Raw genomic sequence first — 27,569 nt, 5'->3', positions numbered from 1 at the left:
CACGCGCAGAACTCATTGAGGTGTGGGCAGAGGGGGATGAAGGTGAGACCTTTACCGAGGACCGATTGTTCCATTTCAGAGGGAATAGTTAAAAAAAAACTAGGGGTTGGGTGGGGAATTGGTGTTATGGAGGGTGTTGGGGATGGTTGGAGAGGTCTGAGGTGGGGGAGGTCAGGGAAGTCCCAAATGCCACTTTCACCAATCCATGCACCTGTTCTCACTTTCCCCAGTCTTACCATTCATTGCCCACTTTTTCAATTCATCTGGATCTGACAGTAAACTTGACATCTTTGCATACTTAATAGCTATGCCAACTATCTAATCATCCAAGTGTTAAAGCATAATATTAGCAATCCTCTCTTATCTACCTTACCAATGGGTAACAATAATCCCTTTCTCATGTTTCATCTGCTCTTTCTGTTCTAGGATGAAATCTTCCACTGCAGGACATTCATAATGACCAATTTAACAAACCTGGATTTCTGCTTTGCTGTCACTGATATTATATGCAGGACTATTTTCTTCAAAACAAAAAAAAAATCCAGAACCAGTTGAGCAAAGTCGTTCCTTCATCCGCTTGTTTTTTTTGTGGTCGTCTTCAAGGGTACAAAAATGCACAGCAAAAAGTAAATGGTGCAAGATACAAACTAATTGAAGAAAAACCCGAGCAATTCTTTTTTGATTTCAACCATGAAATTCTGGGGAAAATAATGCAGAATTAGAGAATCTTGCATGTAACTAAAAGGAGAACATCTCCTCAACATCAATGAAAGTGAGCAGTATTGGTGATAAAGAAAAGGAATGAGCATGACATTCGAAAGGCAATTAGAATATAGAGAGAAAAAAAGTTGTTTAATAAGCCAATGCCTCACCAGATCCACAAGAGCATTTTCTTTGTCAAGTGAACTGAATATGAACAGCATGACTGTTGTATGATATCCAATGTGCCAAATCAATGCTCCTACAAGATGGTCATTTCAATATTACAAAAAAATTTCCTTTCCATTCCATTGGCAAATCCAATTGAGTTATTAAATCTCAATACCTGCTATTCATTAGTACCATGGAAGTACAATTTGTATCTCGCAACAAACCAAAATAAGCTTCACATTTTGGTGGGATAGAAATTTATAGCACTTCACTCGGCAGTTTAGGATAGCAAGTCAACCGTTTCCATGTCACTGGAGCCTGGTCATGCCTGCACTTGCCACCAGTTACAGCAAGAACAGTAAAACCTCATTAGAACGTTGGGGTCCAAGATTTCATACCACGTTACAGCCAAGTCGCGGAACAGATGCATATATGCAATGATTCAGGAAGCAGGAAAACAGAATACTGTGACTCAAACCCTAAAAGATCTTTAAACTCCACATATCAACATCCACATCTTGTAAATGAGTCCTTTTTTGAGTTTGAGGCTGTTAGCCTGCCATCCATTCTGCGGATTGACGAATCAAATTCTAATGAAGTTTCACTGTATTTTGATGCTAAAAGGCCATTGAGACAACCCACAATCTGTTTCAATTCTTCCACACCCCCATTGTCTTCTCACAAGAAGGGCAACTTCCCAATACCAAAGGTAGAAAGAAAAAAATCTTAAGGAGATGGGGCACAAGCTTTAAAATAGATTACAAAATGAGAGATCGGCTGCTTCAAATGTCATATTCCAGCTTATTCACTTTTAGAAGCACCCATCTTAGTGGCATAAATCACTATATAAACTTTTCAGCGTCAGATCTCAACTTGCCTGTTTTAGTTCAAGGCCTCCTTCCTCAATGCCAGGCCATCCAATCCTTCTTATCCAATTTGTTTGTATACTTGGTTAATTTTGCTTGCAAATCTGACCACTTTTTATCGTGTATTTATTAACCAGTGATGTCAATGTGTTGTCATATGAATCTTGACATTAGGTTATATTCAGTAACTCCATATGCATTTTCTTGTCAGTATTTGTTAAATGCAAAAACCCTTCTGGTGTGAACTTTTGGTTCTTTCCCTCCTCCCACCTATCATCTTGATACTTTATTAAAAGAAAATCAACGCTCCTATTCATAACATTTTGTATATAATCTGGTAATTTAAAATGAAATGATCACAGTTAAAAAGTATAGTTACTAATGCACATGTAGGCCAGTTTACACAAATACATTTGGCAATCACACCATTAACTGATGTCGGTTGAATAGGAATACCATGTAGAATTTACAATAACATGACAGTAAACACTTTACAAACCCCCAAAAAAATAAGATTTCTTGGTATCTTTGTTAAACACCATCTCAAAGTCAAATACATTTAACCAACAAAATGCAGCAATCTTTAAACATTTAATAACTTGAATTTCTGCACGTGTTCTTCATACACTGCAGTTCTATGACTTTAAGTCTTTTTCACTCGTTCTCTCTGCCAATTTGATAAAAATTTTAATAGTTCAAAACCTTTTTATATGTGAATATTTATAGCACATTCCTAGCTGTGGCATCATATTCGAAAGCTGTTACTATTTTCTCTCAATATATCAGTAATTTGATTAGCTAGTAGATAATTTGACAGTACCAAAATATGGCTTCTGGGTTACACTGGAATAATTTCCATTCATTTACACTGTTATTCAATATTAAAAAACAGTTCAAATACCTTCTTGTCCTCAAGAATGGTGCTCAGAATAGGACAAGATTGATTTTTATACCAAAAGATTTATTGTGACCTTCAGGGTCTAGTATGGCATTTATTTTAAAAGCATCAGCTCCTGCATACTTTAAAACCATTTTCAAGAAACCTTGCATACATCCCCAGATCTCAATATTCCCCTTGCAGAACTTGCAGTCTTCTGTTGCACTAGATAGAAAACCAGACCTGTTTTTGTGCCAATTTTCTCTTGTATTCCATTGTGCTGTTTAAACCTCTAAACAGCTGCTGAGCACTGAAAATAAAAATTAATGATGCCCACAAATCAGGAGGCTGCAAGAAGATAGCAAAGTGTTTTCAGGTGGCCTTTCCCTTAGTTTGTAAAGTAATTAAGAAATGCCAGTTAACGGGAACAGTGGAGGTCAGGTTGAGGCCTGGAAGACCTGCTCATAGGATTACTAGAAAGGCAAATCAAAACCCCCCATTTGACTGCAAAAGACCTTCAGGAAGATCAGGAAGATCCACTGTGCAATGACACCTGCACAAATATGACCTTCATGGAAGAATCATCAGGAGAAAACCTTTCCTGTATCCTCACCACAAAATTCAGTGTCAGAAGTATGCAAACATCTAAACAGCCTGATGCATTTTGGAAACTAGTCTTGTTGACTGATGAAGTTAAAAACAAAACTATTTGGCCTCAATGAACAAAGTATGTTTGCAGAAAAAAGGGTACAGAATTTTAAGAAAAGGACATCTCTCCAACTATTAAGGACAGGAGTGGATTGATCATGCTTTGGGCTTGTGTTGCAGCCAGTGGCACAGGGAACATTTCACTGATAGAGGGAAGGATGAATTCAATTAAATACCAGCAAATTCTGGAAGCAAACATCATTTTGTATGTAAAAAAGGTGAAGATGTAAAGTGGACGGCTTCTACAACAGGATAATACTCTTAAGGACACCTCAAAGTCTACAATGGACCATCTGAAGAGGCATAAGCTAAAGTTTTTCCATGGCCCTCACAGTCCCCTGTCCTAAACACCATCGAGAATCTGTGGATAGACCTCAAAAGGGCAGTGCATGCAAGACAGCACAAGAACTCTAAGTCTTTAGCAAGGAAAAATGGGCAAAAATTCCCCAAACAAGAACTGAAACTCAATAGCTGGCTACAGAAAGCATTTACAAGCTGTGATAACTTGCCAAAGGCCAAAGGACCAACGATCCAGGGTAAACGTTTGCTTCAAGCCTTTTTCTTTTTGTTATTTTTGAAAATGAAAGATGAAAACAAAACAAAGTAACAGACACTTTGGTGTGTGAGAATCTCAGAGAGGGACAGGGAGAAGGAACCATAGAACACTACAGCACAGACACAGCCCCTTCAGCCATCAAACAAAGTGCAGACTATTTATTCTACCACAGCCAAATGACCTGCACTCAGACCATTCTTGTACCCATCCCATCTCCCAAATGTCAAAATCGAACATGCTTCAATCACCTCCACTGGCAGCCCATTCCTCACACACTCCATCCTGAGTGAACATTTCCCCTCATATTCCCACTAAACATTTCATCTTTCACCCTTAACCCATGTCCTCTAGCTCTTCATCCCCCAGCTCAATGTGTAAAAATCCCATTTGAGGTGACCCTATCAATACCCCTCAATTTTCTACAACTATCAAATCTCCCTTCATTCAACACTCCAGGATACATCCTCACCGATTAATCTTTTCCCTCTCTCAGCTCATGTAACGCAACATCCCTGAAAAATATATATTCAAAGATCCAGGAGTACCTCACATGCTGGGACCTGGGGAGCCCTGGAGAGTTGGCACATGAGAGATTTTGTCTCACACTGTGGGAATCTCAAATATAGTCACAAAAAACAGATGAATCAAATACCCAGAAAGTCACTCAGAGAGTGGGAGCTTCACAGACACAGAGGTTTGTACAAACTGGTGTCTCTAACAGAGAGAGATCAACACAGAGAGCTGAAGAGTTTCACACAGATAAGAGTTGGGATATACAATTATTTGGATAGATTAAAAACTGATTAGGATAGTCCACATGGCTTTGTGCGTAATAGATCATGTTTAACCAATCTTTCTGTGGAGGTTAGTCAGGAAGGTTCAAATACTAGGTATTCATGGTGAAGTAGTGCACTGGATTCAACAATGGGTGAACGGGAGAAGCCAGAGAGTAGCAGTGGATGCATGTGACTAGTGCTGGGGCCATTGTTGCTTGTTATCTATATCAATGATCTGCATGATAATATGGTAAATTGGATCAACAAATATGCTTGATGATGTTGTATACAGCAAGGAAAGCTTTCAAAGTTTGCAGAGGGATCTGGACCAGCTGGAAGAATGGTCTGAAAAATGGCAGATGCAATTTAATGCAGACAAGTGTGAGGTGTTGCATTTTGGAAGGACAAACTAAGGGTCTACACAGTAAATGATAAGGGACTGAGAAGTGCTGAAGAAGAGGCACCTGGGAATACAGATACAAAATTACCTGAAATTGGCATCACAGGTGACTAGAATTGTAAAGAGAGCTTTTGGTATATTGGCCTTCATAAATCAAATTATTGAGTAGAGGATTTGGAATGCTAAAGTTGTTTAATATATTAATGTGGTTATATTTAGATTATTATGTGAAATTTTGATCACCTAACTACAGGAAAGATTTCAATAAGATAGAAAGAGTGCAGAGATTTACTAGGATGTTGCCCAGACTTGAAGAACCGAGTCACAGGGAAAGGTTAAACAGGTTATGACTTTATTCCCTTCAATGTAGAAGAATGAAGGGAGGCTTGACAGAGGTATTTAGTTATGAGATGTCTAGATAGACTATGGGTTAAGGTTGAAAGGAAAAAAATGTTAAGGGGAACATAAGTGGGAACCTCTTCACAAAGAATATGGAATGAGGTGCCACTTGAAGGGGTGAATTTGCTCTCATTTTAACATACCAGATGTATTTGGATAGTTACATGGATGGGATGAATGGTCGGGTTGCAGGTCAGTGGGACAAGATACAATAATAGTACACCACGGACCAGAAGGGCCTGTTCTATGCTGTACTATTAAAGAGATGTCATTAACTTTATGCCTTTTGGAAATCAGGTCATCTTTTACTCACTTAGCTATACACTGTAACTGAAATTTTGACAAGGGATGCCCAAACTTTTGCATCTCACTTTATATTGTTTGCAGGCTTTTCTTCAGATATTCATCTTCAGTTTATTATATTCCTTAAACGTTGCTTTGGAAGATGTACTTGCACATGCAAGCCCACATCTTCCTATTAGGCTGCTCAAGCCTTTTCGAACATTGTCGAAGTTGAGGATGGGTGGGAGAGGGGGAAGAATGGTAAAGGGCAAAGTGAAAGAAACAAAATTACACAAACACTTCAAGAATCCTTAAATATTACTCTTCTGGATAAAACCCTACTGCAATCTATTGCCTACTATTGACAAGAAAAGTTAATATTCAGAGGCTGGTAATACTAAGCAATTGACTTACCTCTGGCCTCAAGCCCTTTCAACAACTATAGCTGGTATATAACAGCATTTATATCAGAGATGCTCAACTTCTCTCCTGTCCAGTGTAGCAACCATTTATTCCCTTTCTCACCAGCAGATAATCCGATTAAGCTACTTCGTAGTGTGACAGATTATGTTATATTTTATATCGATATGTTTTAAAGAAGAAATTGCGTGGCAAGTTTTTTTAGTTTAGGTAACATACAGATACAAACACTTCAAAACCAATCTCACTTAAAATGCTGGAGCTCTGCACAAGCTAGACAGTTCAGACTCTGAGTGCCTTTGCACAAACATCTTTGAAGAATGCCTATAAGGACCTCACAAGTAGTTGTAAATTGGAAAAGCTGTGGAGTAATGGATTATTCTTTTAAAACGAGAGAGAAAGAGCGAGAGAGGTGTGTGTGTGGGAAAAAAAACATTTTTAAGACTGGTTATGAGTTCTTCGTTCAGCCTGGTCAAAACCCTTGCGGTCCATACAAGACAAGGGGACTGTATATAATGTTTCACTTGAAGTAAGAGAAACAAAAAGCAACTCTGGTGACCAGAAAGAAGTTATCATCTGGAAAATCCTGATGGAGCAAATTTCTTCAGCAAGACACTGAAGTGGCTGATCAGAAGGGATCAGTTGTGGATTTCCAATGAGCAACAAATCTCTCCTTCAAAACCAACAAGAACCTTCCTGAGCAGTAACCATTTACTTTTCAAGCACCCAAGCCTGGAGAAATTCATAAATGTTAAAACTCGGTGCATAGTATTGCCTGATGCCTGTGAACTTGGAAGAGTAAGAAAGGAGATTGGATTGTGAATCAAGAACTTTTCTGTAAACTTGCACACACATGCGCTTAGAATTAGAAGGGGGGGTTAAGCTAATAGTAATAAGTTAAGGTTTGATCCTGTTTTCATGTTTAAAGATAATTAAAAGCAACTTTTGTTTAAGTAACTATTTGTCTTGGTGAATTTCTATTGCTGCTGGGGTTTAGTGTCTTCTGGGCCCCTTAACAGTAGGAGATCCCAAATTGTAAATACTACCACTGAGGAAATGGAAATATCAAGCACCTTTTAAGAGCCCTTGTAGAAGTACACTACCATCTTTTCATCCATATTAGAGCCAAGCCCCAGGACAATCTTAAACTGGGGATGCACTTTAACCACAAAAACGATGGCATCACAGGAGATACCAGTATCACAAAAGGACATTAGAGAAACACAACTGATTAATGCACTGTCTCCATATTTTCACTTCCTCTGTCCAAGAAATATTGTCACCTTTTCAGCTCAAATCCACAGCCTATGAATTGGAAAAGTGATATATTAATTCTTAAGAATGAAACACAGCAAAACCCCATATATATTTTCCATCTTCCAAAATGTTGGAAAAAAATAACATTTAAGTGATTTGGTGGACACAACTTTCTGGTAACTTCATTCTTCAATGGCTGTGCAGACATGCTGATATCAGTACCAAACCCAAATGATCTTCAGTTTGTAAACTGTATTCCCCTTGTGCTCATCAGTCTCCTCAATGTGTGGTGATGTATCCCAATTATTTCACTCCAATTAGAAACCATAATGGACCATGCTCTGGTTCCGACAAAAATGATGTAATCAAATACTGTCTCTCTTAACTTGGCCATCCACACATGTGAGAAGAGTGTGATTCAACACAATCCAGAGCAAGGGAAAACTCTGCTTGTGGCATTCTACCAAAGAATGGAAAGGGCAATGGATCAAATGTAAGTGTACTATAATACTTCATCACAAATACACAAAATGTCAAGAAAATAGGCACTAGTGCCCAGAGTTGATGTCTCAAGTGGTTGGTCATGTACCATCAGCAGATTAATAGCCAAGGACTACCTGAACACAAATTCATGCCAGCTCTAGTGCTGGTATTAGGGATTTCTACACATCTTTCATTATACATTAGAATCAAGCACGTTTTCAGATAAGTGGCTATATTTCACTGCATTATTTGAAAGGGAGTTATTCTCAGTGATGTCAATAGATCACCATCATTAACTGCAAGATCCAAAACTGCCAGTCGTTGAACTTACAGACCTCTAACACTGCAAGATGAATAGTGTACTAAAGATGACCTCCCCCACCTTTTCTCCTCCACCTCCTGCTTGGGAATGGGATGCAAGTGATAGGATACAAACTCAGCGCTTTGTACTGAACAAAAGTTGAATGTTGTTGGTGTTTCATCGATACCAGTTACACCATCAACAATTTACATTTTCCACCTCCAGTGTGCAAATATCGGTCCATCAGATTATGAATGTGCATGAAATGTTTGACCAGACAGGTGGATTACTAAATGGAGGGATATCCAGTTGATTTACCAAATACAGCAAAACCCCATGTATCTGGAATTCAAACAACTGGTTTAAAAAAAGGAAAATAAATAAGTAGGTTTAAAAAAAAGCACACAAGTTTAAAATTGTAAGAGTAAATGTTCTCTGAAGTAAATCAAACCTTTATTGAAGATGGGAGAAAATAGAGGCAGTGGAGTGCCTTAGTCATGCTTTGCTCGCAGCAACTGTTTGAATAAAGCGTGAGAGACAGCAATGGTGTCACCCAGGATAAAGAGCTGGCTGATCCCACCTGCCATTGAGGTGATTCTCTTAAAGTGTCTTATCCCCACTTAAGAGTCACCCCGGTCAGAAACTTTATCTGCAAACATCAGTTTGAGTGGCGGGGGGGGGGGGGGGGGGAGATGAGGAGAGAAATTAATTTTCATTATCCATAATGTTATTGTTTGTCTTTTGGGGCAGCTCCATCTATAATGTTATTGTTTGTCTTTTGGGGCAGCTCCGTGGAGGGGAGGAGCCTGCAGATGCAGTCACAGTTAAATGTTTTCAAAGACTAACTGAAAATAAAATGCTTTAAGGTTCATCTTTTCATGCAAGTGAAGTTTATTTAGTGCAACTACAGTATGGTATTTTTGCCTTTTAAACTATTTATTCATAATGCAGGTGTATTAGCTCGGCATTGCAAGAGTGAGTCTCAAGCAACCAGAAAATATATTTATCCAGCATCTACCAATCCTCATATGTACCAATACCAGAGGTTTTACTGTATTATATGTTGTAAACCTCATGCAATTAAATTAATTTAACAGTTGTTGCACTCAGAACAAAAATACTGATTTAAGTCTGACCTCATTCTGAAAATTCTGATCACCACTTTAGCTAAATATTGAAAGTGATACCAGCAGTTGTGAGGAAATTTAAAAACATTTCCGATGATGCAAAAAGGGTAAAAGGTCCTGCATTAATTTGTCCGAATATTCACTTCTCTAATCATAAAGTGCTTTTGAAACAGGGTGATCATCTGAGGACCAGCGTTAAATGCTTTTTCTTTCTCTCACTCAAATCTTAGAGTGGTGAGGTAGTGGACAGAGATGCAGAAATCAGCGTTTTAATTTTGCTTGTACAAATTATTTCTAAATTACAAAAAAATTAAATCCTCATCCAACCTTTTAAAATGAGCAAACAGTTAAGAGTTTGATCTAAATATTCTGATGACACTTGAGATTCATCATCATTTGGATCACAGGAGTTTTCTTTGCCAAGAACCTTAATATGGAGTGTATATTTTCTTTGCATTTCTAGTGTTCACATAAAATTATAGAATTCTATACCACATCTACAATATTGTAAAGGCAGTCTTTGTTGCAATTTACACAATTTTTTAAAAATGGATTCAGAAGCTGAAAACTCATCCAAGAGTGTGCAGTCTGAATATTTTGTAGTACAGCATTGACAAGACAATGGCCCAAGAACTTTATTGAAAGATTTAATTTTGAAAGACACCAATTAAGTACAATGTTAAGAGGACATTATTTTTTTTTTGTTACTTGCAGGAATTGGACATTAATCATCTTACTTTTATTAACTTTCTGGTACCAAAAATATTTGCTTTCTCAACCTCCTGCAGGCCCACAGGACCGAACTGGTTTTGTTAATGAACTGCAATTTGTTCAGAAGACTTGTCTGGGGAAAAAAAAAATTAGAACCAAATGTATGATTTTGCCAAATATTTAATCACTGTTTCATTACCATACCTGGTTGTAGAATGAATTGAACTTGTGTTATTATTTATGGAAAGAAAAATATTACCATTACTAAACAATATTTTCCACCAATCTTACCATTCTTGATATTGACCATTTTTGAAGCAAGCAACTTGTAAAATGGATGACTTCTTAGCCAATCTGTAAATTAAGCAGATCAGTTATTCTCTTGATTTAATCCAAAAAACAGAATTACTCCCGTTATTAAGCACATAGGATAAAAGTATAACCTTACCTACACTCAGCACTTTCCTTTCAGGTCTGCCTGCTAGGACTATTACAAGTGTTTATGCTGCCCTGATGTCCCTTTCAGTAGCTATTGCTGAGGTGGTTCCTGAGGTTGGAGACTCTTGCTAGACTCTCTTCCATACTTCAGCTGCCATTCAAGGTCAAGCTAGCCATAGATAACGAAGTTGCCTAACCGCACAGCATTCTGCTTTTCCTTCCTCTTGGAGATGTGGCTCTTGCTCCTGCCTTGTGATTCTTTTATTATATGCTGACTTGTCCAATTTCAATATGGCTGGAGTGCTTCTGTCTTAGTGGTTCTCCACATTCACTGTGCTAATGAAGCTTGGCTGCAGAGGTGCATAGCTTGTTGAGTCCTCTTATAATTGTACCTGTAGCTTTAGGAATCTAGTTCTAGAAATGATTACTTACAGATTTAATCTTAAATAAATTTGAAATGCAAGCAATTCTGTTCACTTTCAATCCTATTTAAATTGGTATATTTGAAAGTGTCAGCTAAAAATGCCCTTGATCTGGAGAGTCCATAAAATGGTGGAAATTACAAGATTCTCACCTTACATTAATGCACATGTAAATACCAAGCAGCACTTTCCAGGTTAAAGTAGAAGCAGTTTCCACCATAACTGTCACAGCAAAAAATCGTAGTGGAAATTGCAGCTTGTCAATGTCCTGAATTCACAATAAAAATGGTTGGATGGAATGAAATACCTGGTTAAAGGACTTTAAAGATATTTTTAACTAAATGTAAAATAGACTAACTGTTGAAAAACCACTAGAAGATGCAAGCAAACTTGAAAGGCATCAAATACAATTAAACTAGAAAAACACTTTTGCCATTTAATAAACCTTACTCAAATTTGTTACGAAAGCAAAAATTTGATATCAGTAGCGATATCTCACACTTCCATAGCCATTTCCTGCATCATTAAGTGAAGCCATATAAACTTTACATTCTAATATATTATCCCATCCAAATTTCATTGGATTGCACCTCAGTATACATTTGTTTCTGATAATCCAAATGGAGACAAATGAATTATGTGTTTTTTTTTCCCATTTCATCTCCAATTCAATATTTTGAATACATGTTGCACTGCAATTCCCGGGTTATATATCACATTAGCAGTTGAAATCGGAGCATGTTTTCTAGCCTCCAGACATCACACTAATCACGCAGATAGTTGGAAGTTGAACATTTCTTTTCACAACACATTTTCCTTAAAGGTTGATGGACTGAATATATCAATTTAGGCTAGAATTAAGTAAACTGTAATATTAAGATAGCTAACATTAAAAAGTACCTGTCTTGATTTACAATTAAGCAAAAACTGACTACACAGATCATTTAGTTAAAAAGTTCTTATCCTTTTTATTCCCAAATTTGGCTACCACAAATTACATGACTCAACAGCTATGGTAATGAGGAAAATAAAGACATTACTAGAACATAGTTTTTTAAAAAAAAACCTCAGGAATTTACATCTAATAACTACATTGCAACAAACAACTGCACTTTTTGCAATCTCTCTACCGGAAACAGTCCTGAACAAGAAATGATCTCATGTTAATGCTGCAGTGACTTTTCTGACTACTGGACCATCGCTCTTCCTGTGGGCAGCCTTTACAATGAACTTGGTCGATATTCTGTCTCAAAGTAACCTGCAGCTTTCCTGACAACTCCTGGCTCATCCTCTCCTGCTAAGAACTGTTGCCTGTTGAATGATATAGGACAAGATGGTTATTTATTGCACTATGCATTTATGGATACTACACTTTAATGGAATTAGTATTAAACCTTACCTTTCGGTAAAATGTATTCAGTATCTTCTATTATAGCCACCACTTCCACCACCACCAGAGCCATAACCACCTTAAAATTAATAGAAAAGCAGTGGGATAAGTTACAGCAAATACAATCAAGGGCATTTTATCTTTTTACTCAAAAAAAGTTTTGCCTTTCTCTGAAGCGCAAGTGTGGAATTTACAAGAAAATACTCCAAATGGTATAGAAACATAGGTGGAGTAGGCCATTTGGCCCTTTAAGCCTTCACCACCATTCAATATAATCTTGACTGATCCAGTTAATATAATCCATTATATAATAATATAATGGCATATAATCCAGTTTCTGCCTTCTCCCCATACCCATGATCCCCTTTGCTACAAGGGCCATATCTAACCTATTCTTAAATATTGACAAGGAACCAGCCTCAACTACTTCCTGTGGCAAAGAATTCCACAGATTCACCACCCTCTGAGAGGAGAATATTTTCCACATCTCAGTCCTAAAAAACTTCCCATTTATCCTTAAACTGTGACCCCTGGTTCTGGTTTTTCCCAGCATTGGAAACAATCTACCTGCATCTAGTCTGTCTAAACCCTTAAGAATTTTATACATTTCTATAAGATTCCCCCCTCAATCTTCTAAATTCCAGAGAAGACAAGCCTAGTCTATCCAACCTTTTATTCATATGCAAGTCCTTCCATCCCTGGTATCAGACTAGTGAATTTTCTCTGGCGAGGATGTCCTTCCTCAGATAAGACCAAAACTGCACACAGTACTCCAGATGTGGTCTCACCAAGGCCCTAAACAGCTGTAGCAGGATCTCTGTACTCAAATCCTCTTGCTGTGAATGCCACATATCATTGGTACATCACTGCCTGCTCCACCTGCGTGCCCACTTTCAATGATTGATGCACAGCAACACCCAAGTCTCTCTGCATCTCCCCTTTTCCTAAACAGATACCATTTAGATAATAGTCCTCTTTCTTGTCCTTACCTCCAAAGTGGATAACCTTGCATGTATCCACATTATATTGCATCTGCCACATCTTGGCCTACTCGCCTAACTTGTCCAAATCACTCTTCACCTTCCAAGCGTCCTCAACACGGCCAACCCTGCCACCCAACTTCATTATCTATTCCCACATCTAAGTCGTTGATATATACTGTAAACAACTGTGGCCCGAGCGGTACCCCACTAGTCACCTGCTGCCATTCCGAAAATAACCCATTTATACCTACTCTTTGCTTCCTGTCCATCAACCAATTCTCTATCCACCTTAATACCATACCTCCTATACCATGCTTTTAAGTTTCTACGCTAGTCTTCTATGCAAACCTTATCAAATGCCTTACTAAAGACCAGATATACCACATCCACTGATTCCTCCCTATGCACTCTACTGGTTACATCCCCAAAAAACTTTATTAGATTTGTCAGACAGGATTTTCCCTTTACAAAAACATGCTGACTCTGTCTGATGATATTAGTACTTTCCAAATGTACTACGATTACACCTTTAATAACTGATTTTTGCACCTTCCCTATGACCAATGTCTGTAGTTTCCCGGTTTCTCTCTCTCTCCCTTCTTAAAGGTTGGGGTTATGTTGGCCACCTTCCAATCCTCAAGAACTAATCCAGTATCTAAGGAAGTTTGAAAATTATCACTAATGCATCCATTATTTCCTGGGCTACTTCCTTCAGCACTCTTGGATGCAGACAATCCGGCCCTGGGGATTTATCTGCCTTTAATCCCTGCAATTTAACTAATACAACCTCTGCACTTACAATTATTTCCTTTATACCCTCCCTCACAGTCTCTGCATTTTCCTCAGTTGATTAAACTAAATTAAAAAAAAAGTCCCCTCAACTCTTGAGACGACACAAAAAGCTGAAAGCAATTTTCCCCTTTTCTTTAATTAAAAAAAATTGTTCAGAAAAGTTAAATGTCAGTTTCTCTTCTTAGTATTAAGTCGATAGAATTAATCTAATTGCTTCAAATTCAAGGTTTCTACGCACCACTATATGGACCAGAGTTGCGCCCATAATTGCTATTCTTCATGGGTCCGTAATTTGATGATTGATTAGGATAGTTTCCAAAGTCATTGTAGTTCCCACCTCCACCACCACCAAAATTACCTAAAGAGAAATAAAAACAATATTATTTTGTTTGTAGAGGCAATTAATTTAAAAAAAAACAGTACCAAGCAAAATCTTACCTCCACCAAAGTTTCCACCTTCATTGTAGTTGTCATAGCCACCACCTCCATATCCTCCTCCTCCTCCTCCTCCACCACCACCACCACCATGGTTGCCAAAACCAGGGCCACCACCGCCATATCCTCCTCCTCCTCTACCACAGTAACCATGGCCACCTCCAAAATTGCCACCTGAAGAACATTAGGAGGTATTTATATTAAAACCCAAGAAATGGTACTCTTCTACACCTAGCTTTTCTGCCTTTCCACCTTGGTTCTTCCCAGTCATAGTTAACAATTTGTTCTAAACAGTAAATAGATTAAACAAGTGGCTATAATTGCATAAACAAATATCCCAGAATCAGAATTTATTGTCATGAAATTTGGTATTTTGTGGCAGCATCTTAGTGCAAACATTCATATAAACCACCTTACAACAACAATTTTTAAAAAAGTGCACGAAAAGTAAGGCAGTGTCTATGGTTCCTAAGTGCTTGTCTTTGAACTCCTATATCTTTCCCCCCCACCCCCGCGATGGTAGCAGAGTGAAGAGGGCGTGGCCTGGGTGGTGGTGGAGTCTTTGAAGATAGAGGTTGCTTTTTTAAAACCCCGCCTCATATAGATGACTTCAATGGAGTGAAGTCTGGTGCCTGTGATGTCACAAGCTGAGTTAACAATCCTCTGGAGATTTTTTTTTAAATTTTGTTGTCCTGAGAGTTGGTGCCTCCAGTAATGCAACCAGCAGAATGCTCTCCACAGTACATCTGTAGAGGTTTGAGACTCTTTGGTGGCATACCAAATCTCCTCAAAACACCTCAAAGTATAGCCAATAGCGAGTCTGCTTTGTGATTACATCAACATGGAGACTCCAGGACAGATCCTCAGAGATGTTAACACCCAAGAAATTGATTTTCTTGACCCTCTCCACTACTGAACCCTTGAGAAGGACTGGGTCATGGTCCCCGGACTTCCTCCTGAAGTCCACAATCATTTCCTTGGTTTTGCTAACGTTGAGTGTGACACCACTCAATGAACTGATCATACACTTCCTTCTTGCCGTTTGTGATTCTGCCGACAACTGTGGTGTCATCAGCAAATTTGTAGATAGGACTGGAATTGTGACTGGCCACAAAGACATGGGGCTAAGCACGCATACTTGAGGTGCCAGTGTCGATAATTAGTGAGAAAGCGTTTTCAATTCATATTGACTGTGGTCTTCTGATGAGGAAGTCACGGATCCAGTTGCAGAAGGAGGTGCAGAGGCCCAGAGATTGTAGCTTCTTGACCAGCATAGGGAAAAATGGCATAGAAAGCTGGGTTGTAGTCTATGAAGAGCAGCCGAATGTACAAGTTGCTGTTTGAAGTGACCGAGAACTGAGTGGAGATCCAGTGATATCGTGATTGCTATGCAGCAATTGTGATGACAGGTGAATTGCAGTGGGTTCAGACCTTTGCTTAGGTACGTGTTAATTCTGGTCATGACCACCTCTCAAAGCATTTAATTACAGTAGAAGTTACTGCTACTGGGCAAAAGTCATTGAGACAGCTGATACTGCACTTCTTGGAAGTAGGTGGGGACTTCTGACTGCAGCAATGAGAAGTTGAAATGTCAGTGAACACTCCAGCTAGTTGGTTGGTGCATATTTTCAGTACCCTGCCAGGTACACAGTTACGGCCTGATGCTTTGTGAGGAGTCATCCTCTTGAATGATGCTCTGATGTCATCCTCAGAAACAGATATCACAGGGTCCTCAGCCTTTACAGGGATTCTAGTAGGCACTGTTTGGTTCTCCTTCTTAAAGTGGGCATAGATGTTCAGCTCATTGGGTAATGAAGCATTACAGCCATCTAGCGTGCATCTGTCTCTAGCTTCCTCCGGAATTGCCACATTGCTTTAGAGATAGCAATGGACTACTTGAGGATATAGATCCCTGGCCTGAAACACCCTTGATCTCACCCTCAGCAGGTTGCAAATCCTCCAATTCATCTAAGGCTTCTGGTTGGTGAACAACTGGTATGTGTGTCACACACTCATCCAAGCAGGTCTTAATGAAGTCGGCGACACCTGTTACATATTCAAGTCTATGGATGAGTTCTTGAATACACCAATTCAAAACGGTCCTGTAGAGACTCCTCCGCTTCCCTCAACCATACTTTTGCCATCTTCACTACTGGTGTGATCGTCCTCAGTCTTTGCTTGTACACCAGGAGAAGTACAGCCAGGTGATCAGAAGTGCGGATGTGGTATGGCTTGGTAGGCATTCTTCATGGTGGTGTAGCAGTGGTTGAAGGTGATGGCTCTACTGGTCTCGCAAGTGGTGGTAGTTTGTCAGAGGCTTCTTCAGGTTGGCCTGATTGAAATCCTCTACAATTAACAAGAAGGCATTGGATATGTTGTCTCATGGCTGTTAATCAGTGCTTAGTCCCTTCCGTGCCAATCTGACGTTAGCCTGGAGTGGAATGTACACTGTGACCAGGATGATGGTGGTGAACTCCCTTCTCAGGTAGAATGGGCGGCACTTGATCACCAGATGTTCCAGGTCAAAGGAGCAGGAACCCATCACGTTTGTGCATCTTGATGAAGGCAAATGCGGCTTCCCCAGGTTTTCACTGACGCCGCTGTCTGGTCAGCATGGTAGAGGGTGTAGCCTGCAAGCTGTAGCGCCGTGTCTGGAATGTCTGCATTTAGTCATGTTTCTGTAAAGCATATCACAGGACTCCCTGATGTTGAAGTCTGTCCTCCAAGGATTGTAGGGATGATAGGGAGCGAAAGCTCCTGAGCGTGGCGTTTCATCTTCAACTGTAGCACCAACCCCCTCAGTCAGGTCTTCTTTACACGGCCTGTGGATCCACTGCTGGTCATTCCTGCAGTGTTTAAATGGTCCAGGTGACGTTTAAATGCACTGAGCATCTGCTGGCCTGCTGTTTGTTCAAAGGCCCGATCATGGCCTTTTTAAAACTCGTGCGGTGTTGAACTTCCCTGAGTGCTGGGTGCTTAAAGGCCCTACAGTCCTATAGAGACTGCCATTTCTTCCAATTCCAAGATCTGTCAGTGATCTTATCTACGGGGTTGAATTTTAATTGTTCTGAATGGGAATATTTGGCAATACCCATCAGAGCTGCATGCAAAGAGTCAAAGCTAAAAGGTGTAATATTAAAATCCCTTAACCAATTCTAATTTGAGAACCTTCGAGATCAGGATCTTAATTCCTCTTAAGGAATTAAGTAATTGGTATCATTGGGTTTATACCTAAAGATGCCCATTTTCTGGGAATATTAGATGGGGGTTTTGGTAGCCAATTTCAAGCCCTATGAAGAATGTTACATCAACACATTGTACATTAGTTTTTACTCTGTATAAAATTAAAACTATTCATTAAGTACTTCAAATATGACAGGAAATCAGAGATGGAATCTGCTAAATCTTGAGAAGCATCATTGGATAAGAGTTTTGCTTGTGCAAGATGACTATGTGGTCAGCTCAATTAATTTGTGTCAGGGTTGAAATGCTTAACTGGTATTTTTTGGAGGCAAATTCCAGATCTCTGATCCACCAATGGTGGAGGATTTGTCAAATGCAAAATATAAGGAAATGAGCAGTTAGGGGGACTCAGGAGAGACGACGCCTCATGCAGACAGACAACTTTGTTAACCCAAACAAAAATGAACAATACATATATTTCTACTTCTGGTAAAGGTAATTGATTAAGCAGAATGCAGCTTGGTCATGGATATTTTCAGGAACTGCTTTAGTGACTTTCAAGACATTAGTTTCCAACAACCACAAGAATATTCCTTTATGCTGTTTTCCTTAAATAAAAATTGGAATGTGCATTGTATTAATTATCCAAACCACAGTGTTCTGAGATGGTAGTGCTTTTGTCCATTTAACTCCCATCTTCAATTTTACTGGGAATCCATTATATCAAAATAGGAATTGGTAGTTCAGTAATGGGAAGTCACTTATCCACCTCCAATTTCAGTTTATTTACATTTCGACTGAGGCCATAATAAAACGAGCAGTTCTAATCTAACTTGAAGCAAACGTTATCAAGCGAATTGCCGCACAACTAATAACCACCTCAATTCCCGATAGCCTCCCAGCGCCAGAGAATCTCTAACTTGATGTTTACCACAAAAGCCAAGGATTGCAACCACACAAAGACCTATAATCTAGATTTACAATTACATCTTCAATGGGAATAAATACTGGAATTTCCAGCTCAAGAGCATTGCAGAGCCTTTGATTTTGGCAGTAAGCAGGAAAGCAACTTATTTGCTTAAGGGAACAACCAATGGACTTCAAAGTATTAAATGCTTCTTCATATACCAGACTGAATTGGCTTGGTTTTGTTTTTGCAAACAGAACATTGGACGCATACCAACAATGCAGTTATACCAGAACAACTTGCTAGAGGTTGGGCTTGGTTCTGCATTCAAATTCTTTTGTCAGGCTCTTTCTTGCCTTTCATGTAAGCTGCTTAGTCAGTTTATAGAATTGGTCAAAGCCTTGCCCCTGATGGCAAGATATTGCTGCAAGGTACAAAATGGAAGAACTGTTCAACCTGAAGTATTCTATAGTATTTGATTTCAACATGATTTGACAGCTTTTGAAGGGAACAAATCTTTAGTTCAAAGGACCAATTTGTAAAAGTCAGATCAACTATCCCTAGACAAAGTTGCAAACTTTGAAATTGAAAGACCAATGCAGAGTTCCAGATATTGGCAACATTAAATCTCAACTTACCATCACCAAATCCATTATATCCACCGCCACCACCTCCACCTCCATAATCATCCCTGCCACCTCCAAAATTTCCCATTCCTATGGGAAAAGGCAATAAAAACAAAATAATTCACAAATTAGCTCTATTCCCAACTCTCCCAGTCAAACCTCAAAACTATTGGCACAATATTTGAAAATTGCAAATAATAACAGATGTCCTAAGCAAATAACTTTGAATTCCTTACATTCCTAATAGCTCCAGTGGTTTGGAAATAACAAAAGATATTAATTATTTGAGAAGAATTGGATGTGAGAAAGTTAGGTGGCAAGAGACAGATCAGTGTGAAGAATTTAATTAGAAGTCACTCAGAAATTCAGAACATTAGGGTAAGGCTTTGAGAAGCTGTTTTTGACAGAAGCCAGAGAAAGATCCAAAACTGCTCTGGATTTAAGTATGACAATACTGGGTCAGAAGAGCGAAAGACATTAGCATTGAAAGGCCAAAAACAGTCGAAATATATGGAATCATTTCAGGTTATTAGGTTGCTAGCATTGGGGTTAATTCAGATACATACCTAGGAAGTCAAATAATACCACAAACTTTAAAAATGGTTGGGAAATAATGTTAGGTTACATTTCAACTGAGAAAACTGCTTGTTCTCCTTACTTCCCTTGACTGTGTCAGCTTCTTGAGTGAATTCTGATGTTAAAAAACATTCAAGATCTCCCCATCTCTTTTGGCTCTATACATAGTTAACCACTGATCTTTGAGAGGATCAATTTTGTCCCTTACTATCCTTTTTCCTCTTAATATACCTGCAGAAACCATAGGATTTTCCTTCATTGTCTACCAAATCAACCCTTGCCTATACCTGCTACGCAAATCTCTCTTCTTCAGAACTAGATCCTGAATATTCCTCAAAAACCAAGGTTCCCTATGCCAGCTAACTTTGCCTTTAAGCCTGGCAAGAACATTCCCTAAAAGGAGATCCAGTATTGTACTCTCTCTAGTTAGTACCTCTATATAAATCGATTTAGAAAACTTACCTGCACACATTTGAAAAACTCCAAGACAGCCAGCCCTTTTATAGTATGGGAGTCCCAGCCAAAATGTGGAAAGTTAAAATCTCCTACTGTCACAACTGTGTTTCCTGCAGCTGTCTGCTATCTCTCTACAGATTTGCTCCTCCAATTCTCATTGACTATTAGGTGGTCATACCTTTCCTGTTCCTCAGCTCCACCCATATAGCCTCAGTAGACAAGCCCTCTCGTGTTTCCTGCCTGAGCATAGCTGTAACATTTTCCCTGACAAGCAATGCCATTCCTCCCCCTTTCATCCCTCCCGTTCTATCGCATCTGAAACGATGAAAACCCGGAACATTGAGCTGCCAGTTCTGCCCCTCATGCAACAAAATTTCACTAATGGCCACAATGTTATAATTCCACATGCCAATCTACGCTCCAAACTCATCTGCCTTTCCTACAATACTCCTTTCATTAAATAGATGCATCTGAAAACATTTTCACCATGTACAACCCAGTGAATTCTAATGTTACATGCAATTTGCACATCATCTCTTCCCTCCCCCATTGCTGTATCTGCTCTAGCACTCTGGTTCATATCCCAAATCTAGTTTAAATCTCACCCCCCATGGAGCAGCACAAGCAAATCTTCTCACAAGGATATTAGATCCCCTCCAGTTCAGATGCAAACCATCCTGTTAGAACAAGTCCCACCTTAACTGGAAGAGAGCCCAAAGATCCTGAAGCCCTACCTCCTGCACCACACCTTTTCCATGGGTTAAGCTGCATTATCCTCATTTCTAACCTCACTGGTATGGGTAGCAATCCTGAGATCACAACCCTGCAGGTCCTATCCTTCAACCTAGAGCCCAACTCCCTGAACTCTCCTCACAGGTACTCCTCACCCCTCCCTCCTATCCACGTCATTGATCTCTTCATGGACCACGACATCTTGGTGCTCACCCTCCCTCCTGAGAATCCCGTGAGCTCAATCTGAATTATCTCAGATGATGGCACCAGAGAGGCAACATACCATCTAGGATTTCTGATCCTTTCTTATCTGTCTCCCTAACTATGGAATCCCCTATCACTACAGCTCACCTTTTCTCCTCTGCCACAGGACCAGAATCTGTACCAGAGACATCATCATGGCTGGTTCCTGATAAGTTGTTCCCCAACCATATCCAAAATGGTATACTTGTTATTGAGAGGTACAGCCACAAGGACACCCTGCACTGTCTGTTCCCTTTCCTTCTCCTGTCACCCAACTACCCACCTCCTGCTTCCCAGGTGATAGCATCCCTGTAACCCCTGTCTGTCATCTTCTGTCTCATGATCTAGAGTTCATCCAATTCCTCAACTTGGTTTGACAGGAGCTACAGCAGGTGTTCCCACATTTTAATAGTATTTGGCAATAGATCTGAATTAGTAAGTGGTAATTAGCAAGCAGGTGTAGATGGGGCTATGATAATCATAGATATTGTAGTCCAAAGGATCAGCATCTGTGGCCTCAGACTCTATCCTAGCTGAAATTTGTTCGGCACACTAGTACAAAACGTATTTTACCTCTGCCACCAAAGTTTCCACCTCGATTAAAATTTCCTCCTCCATTTCCACCGCTGAAATTTCCACCACGGTTCATGAAATTACCAGGGTTACCACCACCTCCGGAACTACCACGTCCTTAGAAAATAGACAGGTGTTAACAGTTAACAAAAGAATTATTATATGCTCTCTCCCCCATTGTATTTCCTCAACGTACCTCTTTGACCAGATCCCAGTCCCTGCATCTCTTGTCGTGAAAGGGCTTTCCTCACTTCACAGTTATGTCCATTCACTGTGTGGTACTTTTGAACTAAAAATTTAAAAAAAAGTTTAGTTTCCTTTCCAAGTGCCATGTAATTGAAAACTTCTTAATGACATGACCTGTTAAGAATCATTTCTTGCAACCTAACATCACTGATAATAAATTTCCTAATGTTTAAATGAGCTACCCAACTTAATGGCATCTTGGTTTCTTGCACAACTCTGGAAATTGGCCCTCTTCTTACCATACTGTCCTCCCATTATTTCAACTGAATCCACTTTTACTAATTCCAACAGAGTTCTCAACTTTATTTTTTTAAATTTAGAGATACAGAACAGTAATGGGCACTTCTAGCCTATGAAATCACATTGCCAAATTATACTCATGTATCCCATTAAATCTCCTAACTTGCAGGGAACATGGGGGAAAAAAAAACTGGAGTAACTGGCAGAAATCTATACTGTCACAGAGAGAAAAAACAAATTCCTTAGAGACAATGGTAGATTCAAACCCTGATCACTGGTGCTGTAAGAGCATTGTGTTAACTCTGGTGGGAAGAATGGATTTCTCACTATAGCTTGTGCTAAATATTTTAAATCTACATTTTACCAACCCATTACCCAGAGGAAATGTTATTAAATTCCCTCAAATTGCTCTTAAAAAAGTATTCTCTTACATCAACTTTGCTTGAGAGCAAAAGCAGCTCCCACCCCACCTCAAACTGTCAAATCAGTGCCATTAGCCATACTGCTTCTCCACATTGTTCAACCTAAACAGCATTATTTTACTTATTGCATCCATGCTTATGTCAAGTCTGTCAAATACAAATCCTTTATTTTATTGAATAACTTGCAAACTGAAATCTTTATTCTTTCCCCAAATCTGTGTACAAAACCTTGGTTCTAATACCAACATCCAGACTCTCCTGTTGGAATAAACTTTCTCATCTCACCTATTCTACAAATCTAAATTACCACCATCCCATTAAACCATTATATTTTTATAAATCTCCCTATAACACTCTTGTAGTCAATACAATTTATTCTGATTAGCTGCTTCTTGGGCAGCACGGTTGACAGCTATCAGGACTGGGGTTAGAATCCTACGCTGTCTGTAAGGAGTTGGTACATTCTCCCTGTGTCTGTCCAGGGGTTTTCCCCAGGGGCTCCAGTTTCCTCTCACCATTCAAAATGTATCGGGGTGTAAAATTGGGATGCACAGACTTGTGGGCCAAAATGGCCTGTCATTATGCTATATGCCTAATTTTTTTTTAAATTAAAAATTTAGAAATAGCAGCCACCTTCTCCACATCCAGACTAAAGTATTAACATAAATGCTACATACCAACAATTTTGTCAACGGAGTCATGATCATCAAATGTGACAAATGCAAACCCTCTCTTTTTTCCACTTCCACGATCGGTCATAACTTCTATATTTTCAATCTTGCCATACTTCTCAAAATAATCTCTTAGATGGTATTCCTCTGTATCTTCTTTAATACCTCCAACAAATATTTTCTTAACTGTTAAATGGGCACCAGGTTTTGTAGAATCCTGTTAAATTAAGTCACAATTTAGTTCTATTTTTCAATTTTCAAGCACTATTTATGCATGCATAAAAATTAAAACTTACCTCTCTTGACACTGCTCTTTTTGGTTCTACAACACGACCATCAACCTTGTGGGGACGAGCATTCATGGCAGCATCCACTTCCAACACACTTGAGTAAGTCACAAATCCAAAACCCCTTGAACGCTTTCCCTGTGGTTCTCTCATCACCTAAATGCAGAGAAAGACAAGTTTATAAAAGGCACACAATGTAATAACCAGATTTTACACAGAAACAGATGAATGGTTCTTGATCTTTGATTTCTAGTTTCCTTCACCTTTTGTGGAATGGAAATGCAGATATTTACATTTAGCCAAAATAACATTACTAATGCCACAGACAAAGTTGAAGTAAGCAACTTCCCAAATATTTAAAAGGAACAAGATGCAAGTATGAAATACTAAATAACCTCAGATACTGGAAATCTGCCATGAACAACAGTGCTGGAAAAATCTCAGCAGTTCAAGCAACATTTGTAGAAAACCAGATCGAGACCCTTTGTCAAGTGCAAGACAATATTTAGGCAGTATTACTCTGATAAGCTGTATCCAATTCTGACCATTGGAGGGAACTGGAGATCAAATTGATGGACATTTTATACCCGACACAAAAAGACATACCACAACTTTCAACAATCACTGTAGCACTGTAACACAGTTCAGAGAAGTGAACCAGTCCAATCATTCATGCTCATTGCCAGAGATTTGGGGGCATGTCAACAATTTAAGTCCAGAGGATGGGATTAATGTTTACATTAGATTGCAAGAAATATCTTCCCAACATGACTATGATACAAATCATATTTCCCTGCAATCTTTACCACAAAAAAAATCAATTGGCACAAGATCCAAGCCAGCTATCTATCACACAGACTTCGACAAATTCTTAAATTCACTTGACACTTAAGGGAACATCATCAGGAAGATTCGATTCAAAAGCCGCCACTCTCATACCCACTTTTCCAAAGCTTTCAAGGATGTACCATAACTGCAGCCTTGTACTACAAAATTTAAAAAGTCACTTTTCAATTTTACATTAAAAAATAATTGCTTTTTGGACAATAGTAAAACACGGTACAAAAAACACCTGATATATGAACAAACTTAAATTCTAACAACTATTTTATAGAAATCAAAGCCTCAAGCAATATGGGCAGGCAATAAATCTTACCACACAATCTGTTAGCTGTCCCCATTGCTCAAAGTGCTCCTTTAAACTCTCTTCATTAGTTTCAAAGCTTAATCCACCAATGAATAGCTTGCGCAACTGCTCCGGTTCTTTAGGTTCTTGACCCTGCAAAACAAACATGTATAGGAGAAATTTTGAAATTTAAAAAGTTATCCAAAAAATGCAGGTAACCGATACACGTCAAGTTCCAAGTGTTTCCAATAAATGGAAATTTACTGTCCCACCATTCTCATCTCCTCTTCCACAGCCCCTATCATCAGATTCCAACACCCATCTTTCCTTCATTTCAACCTTTGTTTTTCTTGTCTCTCATGCCTCGACTTGCACCCATCCCATATGGGAACCTGGCCATCCCTTTTTGTCTCTAGATTTGCTTCTCTTCTCCATATCCCATCTTGAAGGGTTTCTGCTTGAAATATCAACATTCTTTTTCTCTCACTGACATTGCTTGACCCAGTGTGCTTCCAGCAGATTGTGTTTAGCTTCATTCCAACACCTCCAGTGCCTTAAGTCAACTCATCACAGTTAGTGAAATGATACAAAAGAGACAACATAGGAAGCAGTATTAGAACAGATGAAATAGAGCTGGGTATGAACATTTAAAAATAGTGCAGTGTGTCATTTAACAACGTGAGGCCAATTTCAGAGAAATACAGCAGGAAAGAAACAGTCCTTAAATCTGGAAATCCTGTTTTCAAGCATATTGATCTTCTATCCAACAGAAGAGGGCCAGGAAAGAAGGGAGTATGAATAGGTCCATTAATTTAACAGCTTGCTTGCGACATTTGATGGAGTAGATGGGAGGGTTGGATTGTGTATTTACAATTGTACAAGTTTTTTGGTATCTTAGGCAAAGTTGTTCCTGTATGAAGCTGTGATACATCCACGCTGGATATTTTAAGAGATCTCAGCGACACACCGGATTTTGTAGTAAAAAAAAAGTAAAAACGAAAAGCTGGAGAAACTCAGCAGGTCAGTTGTCCGTTTTGGGCTTGAGCCCTTCATCAAGGTATTGATTTTCTCAGGGATCCCAGAAAGTAGTATGCGGTGACAGGTCATTGCTAGAATGTACGATGTAGAATGTACGATGTAGAATGTACGATGTAGAATGTACACCCTAGCACGTTGATGTACTTTGACTGCATAGCATGTTGATGTACTTTGACAGCATAGGCCATTGCCTACGTGCACCTCTATTATCTCAAGTGATTGTTGTTTACCAAGTTTTTTTTAACTGAAAAGGTGGCTATTCTGCTTTCCACCTTGTTATTTTATAGCTGTCATTGAGGCATTAGCCTCAATGCCTGAATTTTTAATGAGATCAGTCACTACAGGGAATCCAGAAAGTAGCATCAAATGAACATGTCCACTTAAAATAAAACAATGGTGGCTTGGGAGCAAATGCATTTCAGGAAGGCAACTTTCTCCAGAATTTAATAGTGAATTGCAGCAAACTGACCAAGCCTCATCTGCAGAATAAATAAGGAGCCTACGCAGGTCATCAATGAAAGCAAAGTGGGGCAGGCAGCAAGTCCCCCACGAGGGTAGGTAGGATGGATCCCCAAACGAGTTCTCAGAGCTCGCAATTCATTTTTACAACGGGGAGGAGGGAGGGGGGCAAAAAACCCAAGTTTGATCGGTCGAACTGAGACCACTGGTTCGAAATTCAGCGCCAGATCCGACATGATATTCGGACTCCTCCGCCACGAAACTCGCCTGCTTTCGAATTCAAGTCCCACGACCACCCTGCACCCGGAGAATGAGGAAGTCAATGGCCCCGCCCGCCAACTCTTGCCGCCACCCAACCCGAGAGGACGGGGAGTGTCGGGCCGAAACAGGGCGCCGAGCCCGCTCAACAGCAGCCCCTTCCTCCTCTCCCCCCCTCCCCTCCTCCTCTCCCCTCCTCCTCTCCCCCCCTCCCCTCCTCCTCTCCCCCCTCCCCTCCCCCCTCCCCCCTCCCCGCCGCCTCTCCCCCCTCCCCGCCGCCTCTCCCCCCCTCCCCGCCGCCTCTCCCCCCCTCCCCGCCGCCTCTCCCCCCCTCCCCGCCGCCTCTCCCCCCCTCCCCGCCTCCTCTCCCCCCCTCCCCGCCTCCTCTCCCCCCTCCCCGCCTCCTCTCCCCCCCTCCCCGCCTCCTCTCCCCCCCTCCCCGCCTCCTCTCCCCCCTCCCCGCCTCCTCTCCCCCCTCTCCCCCCCTCCCCGCCGCCTCTCCCCCCCTCCCCGCCGCCTCTCCCCCCTCCCCGCCGCCTCTCCCCCCCTCCCCGCCGCCTCTCCCCCCCTCCCCGCCGCCTCTCCCCCCCTCCCCGCCGCCTCTCCCCCCCTCCCCGCCGCCTCTCCCCCCTCCCCGCCGCCTCTCCCCCCCTCCCCGCCGCCTCTCCCCCCCTCCCCGCCGCCTCTCCCCCCTCCCCTCCTCCTCTTCCCCCCTCCCCTCCCCACGGCGCCGAGACTCATCGCCGGAGAGTGCGCCGCCATCTTAAACGATAGGCAAGCCTCCATGTTAGGGCGGCCGGGCCCAAAGGGTGAGGGCGCGCAAGGCCCAGCAAAGGGCCACGGGTTCGCCTCGGGAAGCAGAAGCCACCACCAGGGACCCCCCGGCCCCCGACCCCCCCTCCTTCCCCCGCCGAGCCGTCTCACCTCCATTCCGCGCTGCACCGAGCGTCCGCGAATCGTGGAAAGCCGCGAAAAAAAAATGGCGACCCTCCTCACATCCGGGCAATGGCTGCGGCGCCGGAACCCCGCCCTG

At 40.6% G+C, this 27,569-nt stretch overlaps 2 protein-coding genes and 1 long non-coding RNA gene across 13 annotated transcripts in view; 2 read left to right on the top strand and 1 right to left on the bottom strand.

Annotated features, from left to right (window-relative positions):
* Nucleotides 1-2,045, top strand: part of nfe2l2a (nfe2 like bZIP transcription factor 2a) — a 57,122-nt gene extending 55,077 nt beyond the window's left edge. The window contains exon 6 of the transcript XR_011356826.1: nt 427-2,045. The gene's annotated coding sequence lies outside the window, so the exon portion shown is untranslated. The remainder of the gene's footprint in view (nt 1-426) is intronic.
* hnrnpa3 (heterogeneous nuclear ribonucleoprotein A3) lies at nt 834-27,569 on the bottom strand. Of its 11 annotated transcripts, none has more exons than XR_011356834.1 (13): nt 27,461-27,569; nt 24,812-24,934; nt 23,665-23,811; nt 23,375-23,585; nt 21,986-22,078; nt 21,790-21,906; nt 19,222-19,299; nt 14,497-14,667; nt 14,297-14,416; nt 12,293-12,362; nt 10,482-11,161; nt 10,325-10,387; nt 834-7,459 (listed from the first exon to the last, which is right to left on the bottom strand). XR_011356834.1 is itself a non-coding variant. In XM_069935813.1 (11 exons), exons 1-10 carry the CDS (start codon nt 27,464-27,466, stop codon nt 12,310-12,312), a joined length of 1,119 nt encoding a protein of 372 aa, XP_069791914.1. In that variant the 5' UTR covers nt 27,467-27,569; the 3' UTR covers nt 9,957-11,161; nt 12,293-12,309. The 11 variants fall into 11 exon arrangements, 3 of the variants coding, with proteins under 3 accessions (XP_069791914.1, XP_069791913.1, XP_069791915.1); XR_011356835.1 differs by having other exon boundaries at nt 11,046-11,161; XR_011356832.1 differs by lacking the exon at nt 834-7,459 and adding an exon at nt 9,957-10,166.
* The window catches only part of LOC138762212 (uncharacterized), a 120,183-nt gene continuing 119,878 nt past the window's right edge, over nt 27,265-27,569 (top strand). The window contains exon 1 of the long non-coding RNA XR_011356837.1: nt 27,265-27,345. This is a non-coding gene — a long non-coding RNA (uncharacterized lncRNA). The remainder of the gene's footprint in view (nt 27,346-27,569) is intronic.

The sequence above is a fragment of the Narcine bancroftii genome, chromosome 4, assembly GCF_036971445.1.
Source record: "Narcine bancroftii isolate sNarBan1 chromosome 4, sNarBan1.hap1, whole genome shotgun sequence".
Classification (NCBI taxonomy): Eukaryota; Metazoa; Chordata; class Chondrichthyes; order Torpediniformes; family Narcinidae; genus Narcine; species Narcine bancroftii.
This window is presented reverse-complemented; position numbering and strand designations above follow the sequence as displayed.

What these genes read in the sequence shown, in the direction of transcription:
- hnrnpa3 (XM_069935813.1), bottom strand. An exon ending in ATATAATGGATTTGGTGATG is followed by an intron (nt 14,668 to 19,221) that starts GTAAGTTGAGAT and finishes AATGTTCTTCAG; the next exon opens with GTGGCAATTTTGGAGGTGGC. An exon ending in AGGTGGAAACTTTGGTGGAG is followed by an intron (nt 14,417 to 14,496) that starts GTAAGATTTTGC and finishes ATTTCTCTTTAG; the next exon opens with GTAATTTTGGTGGTGGTGGA.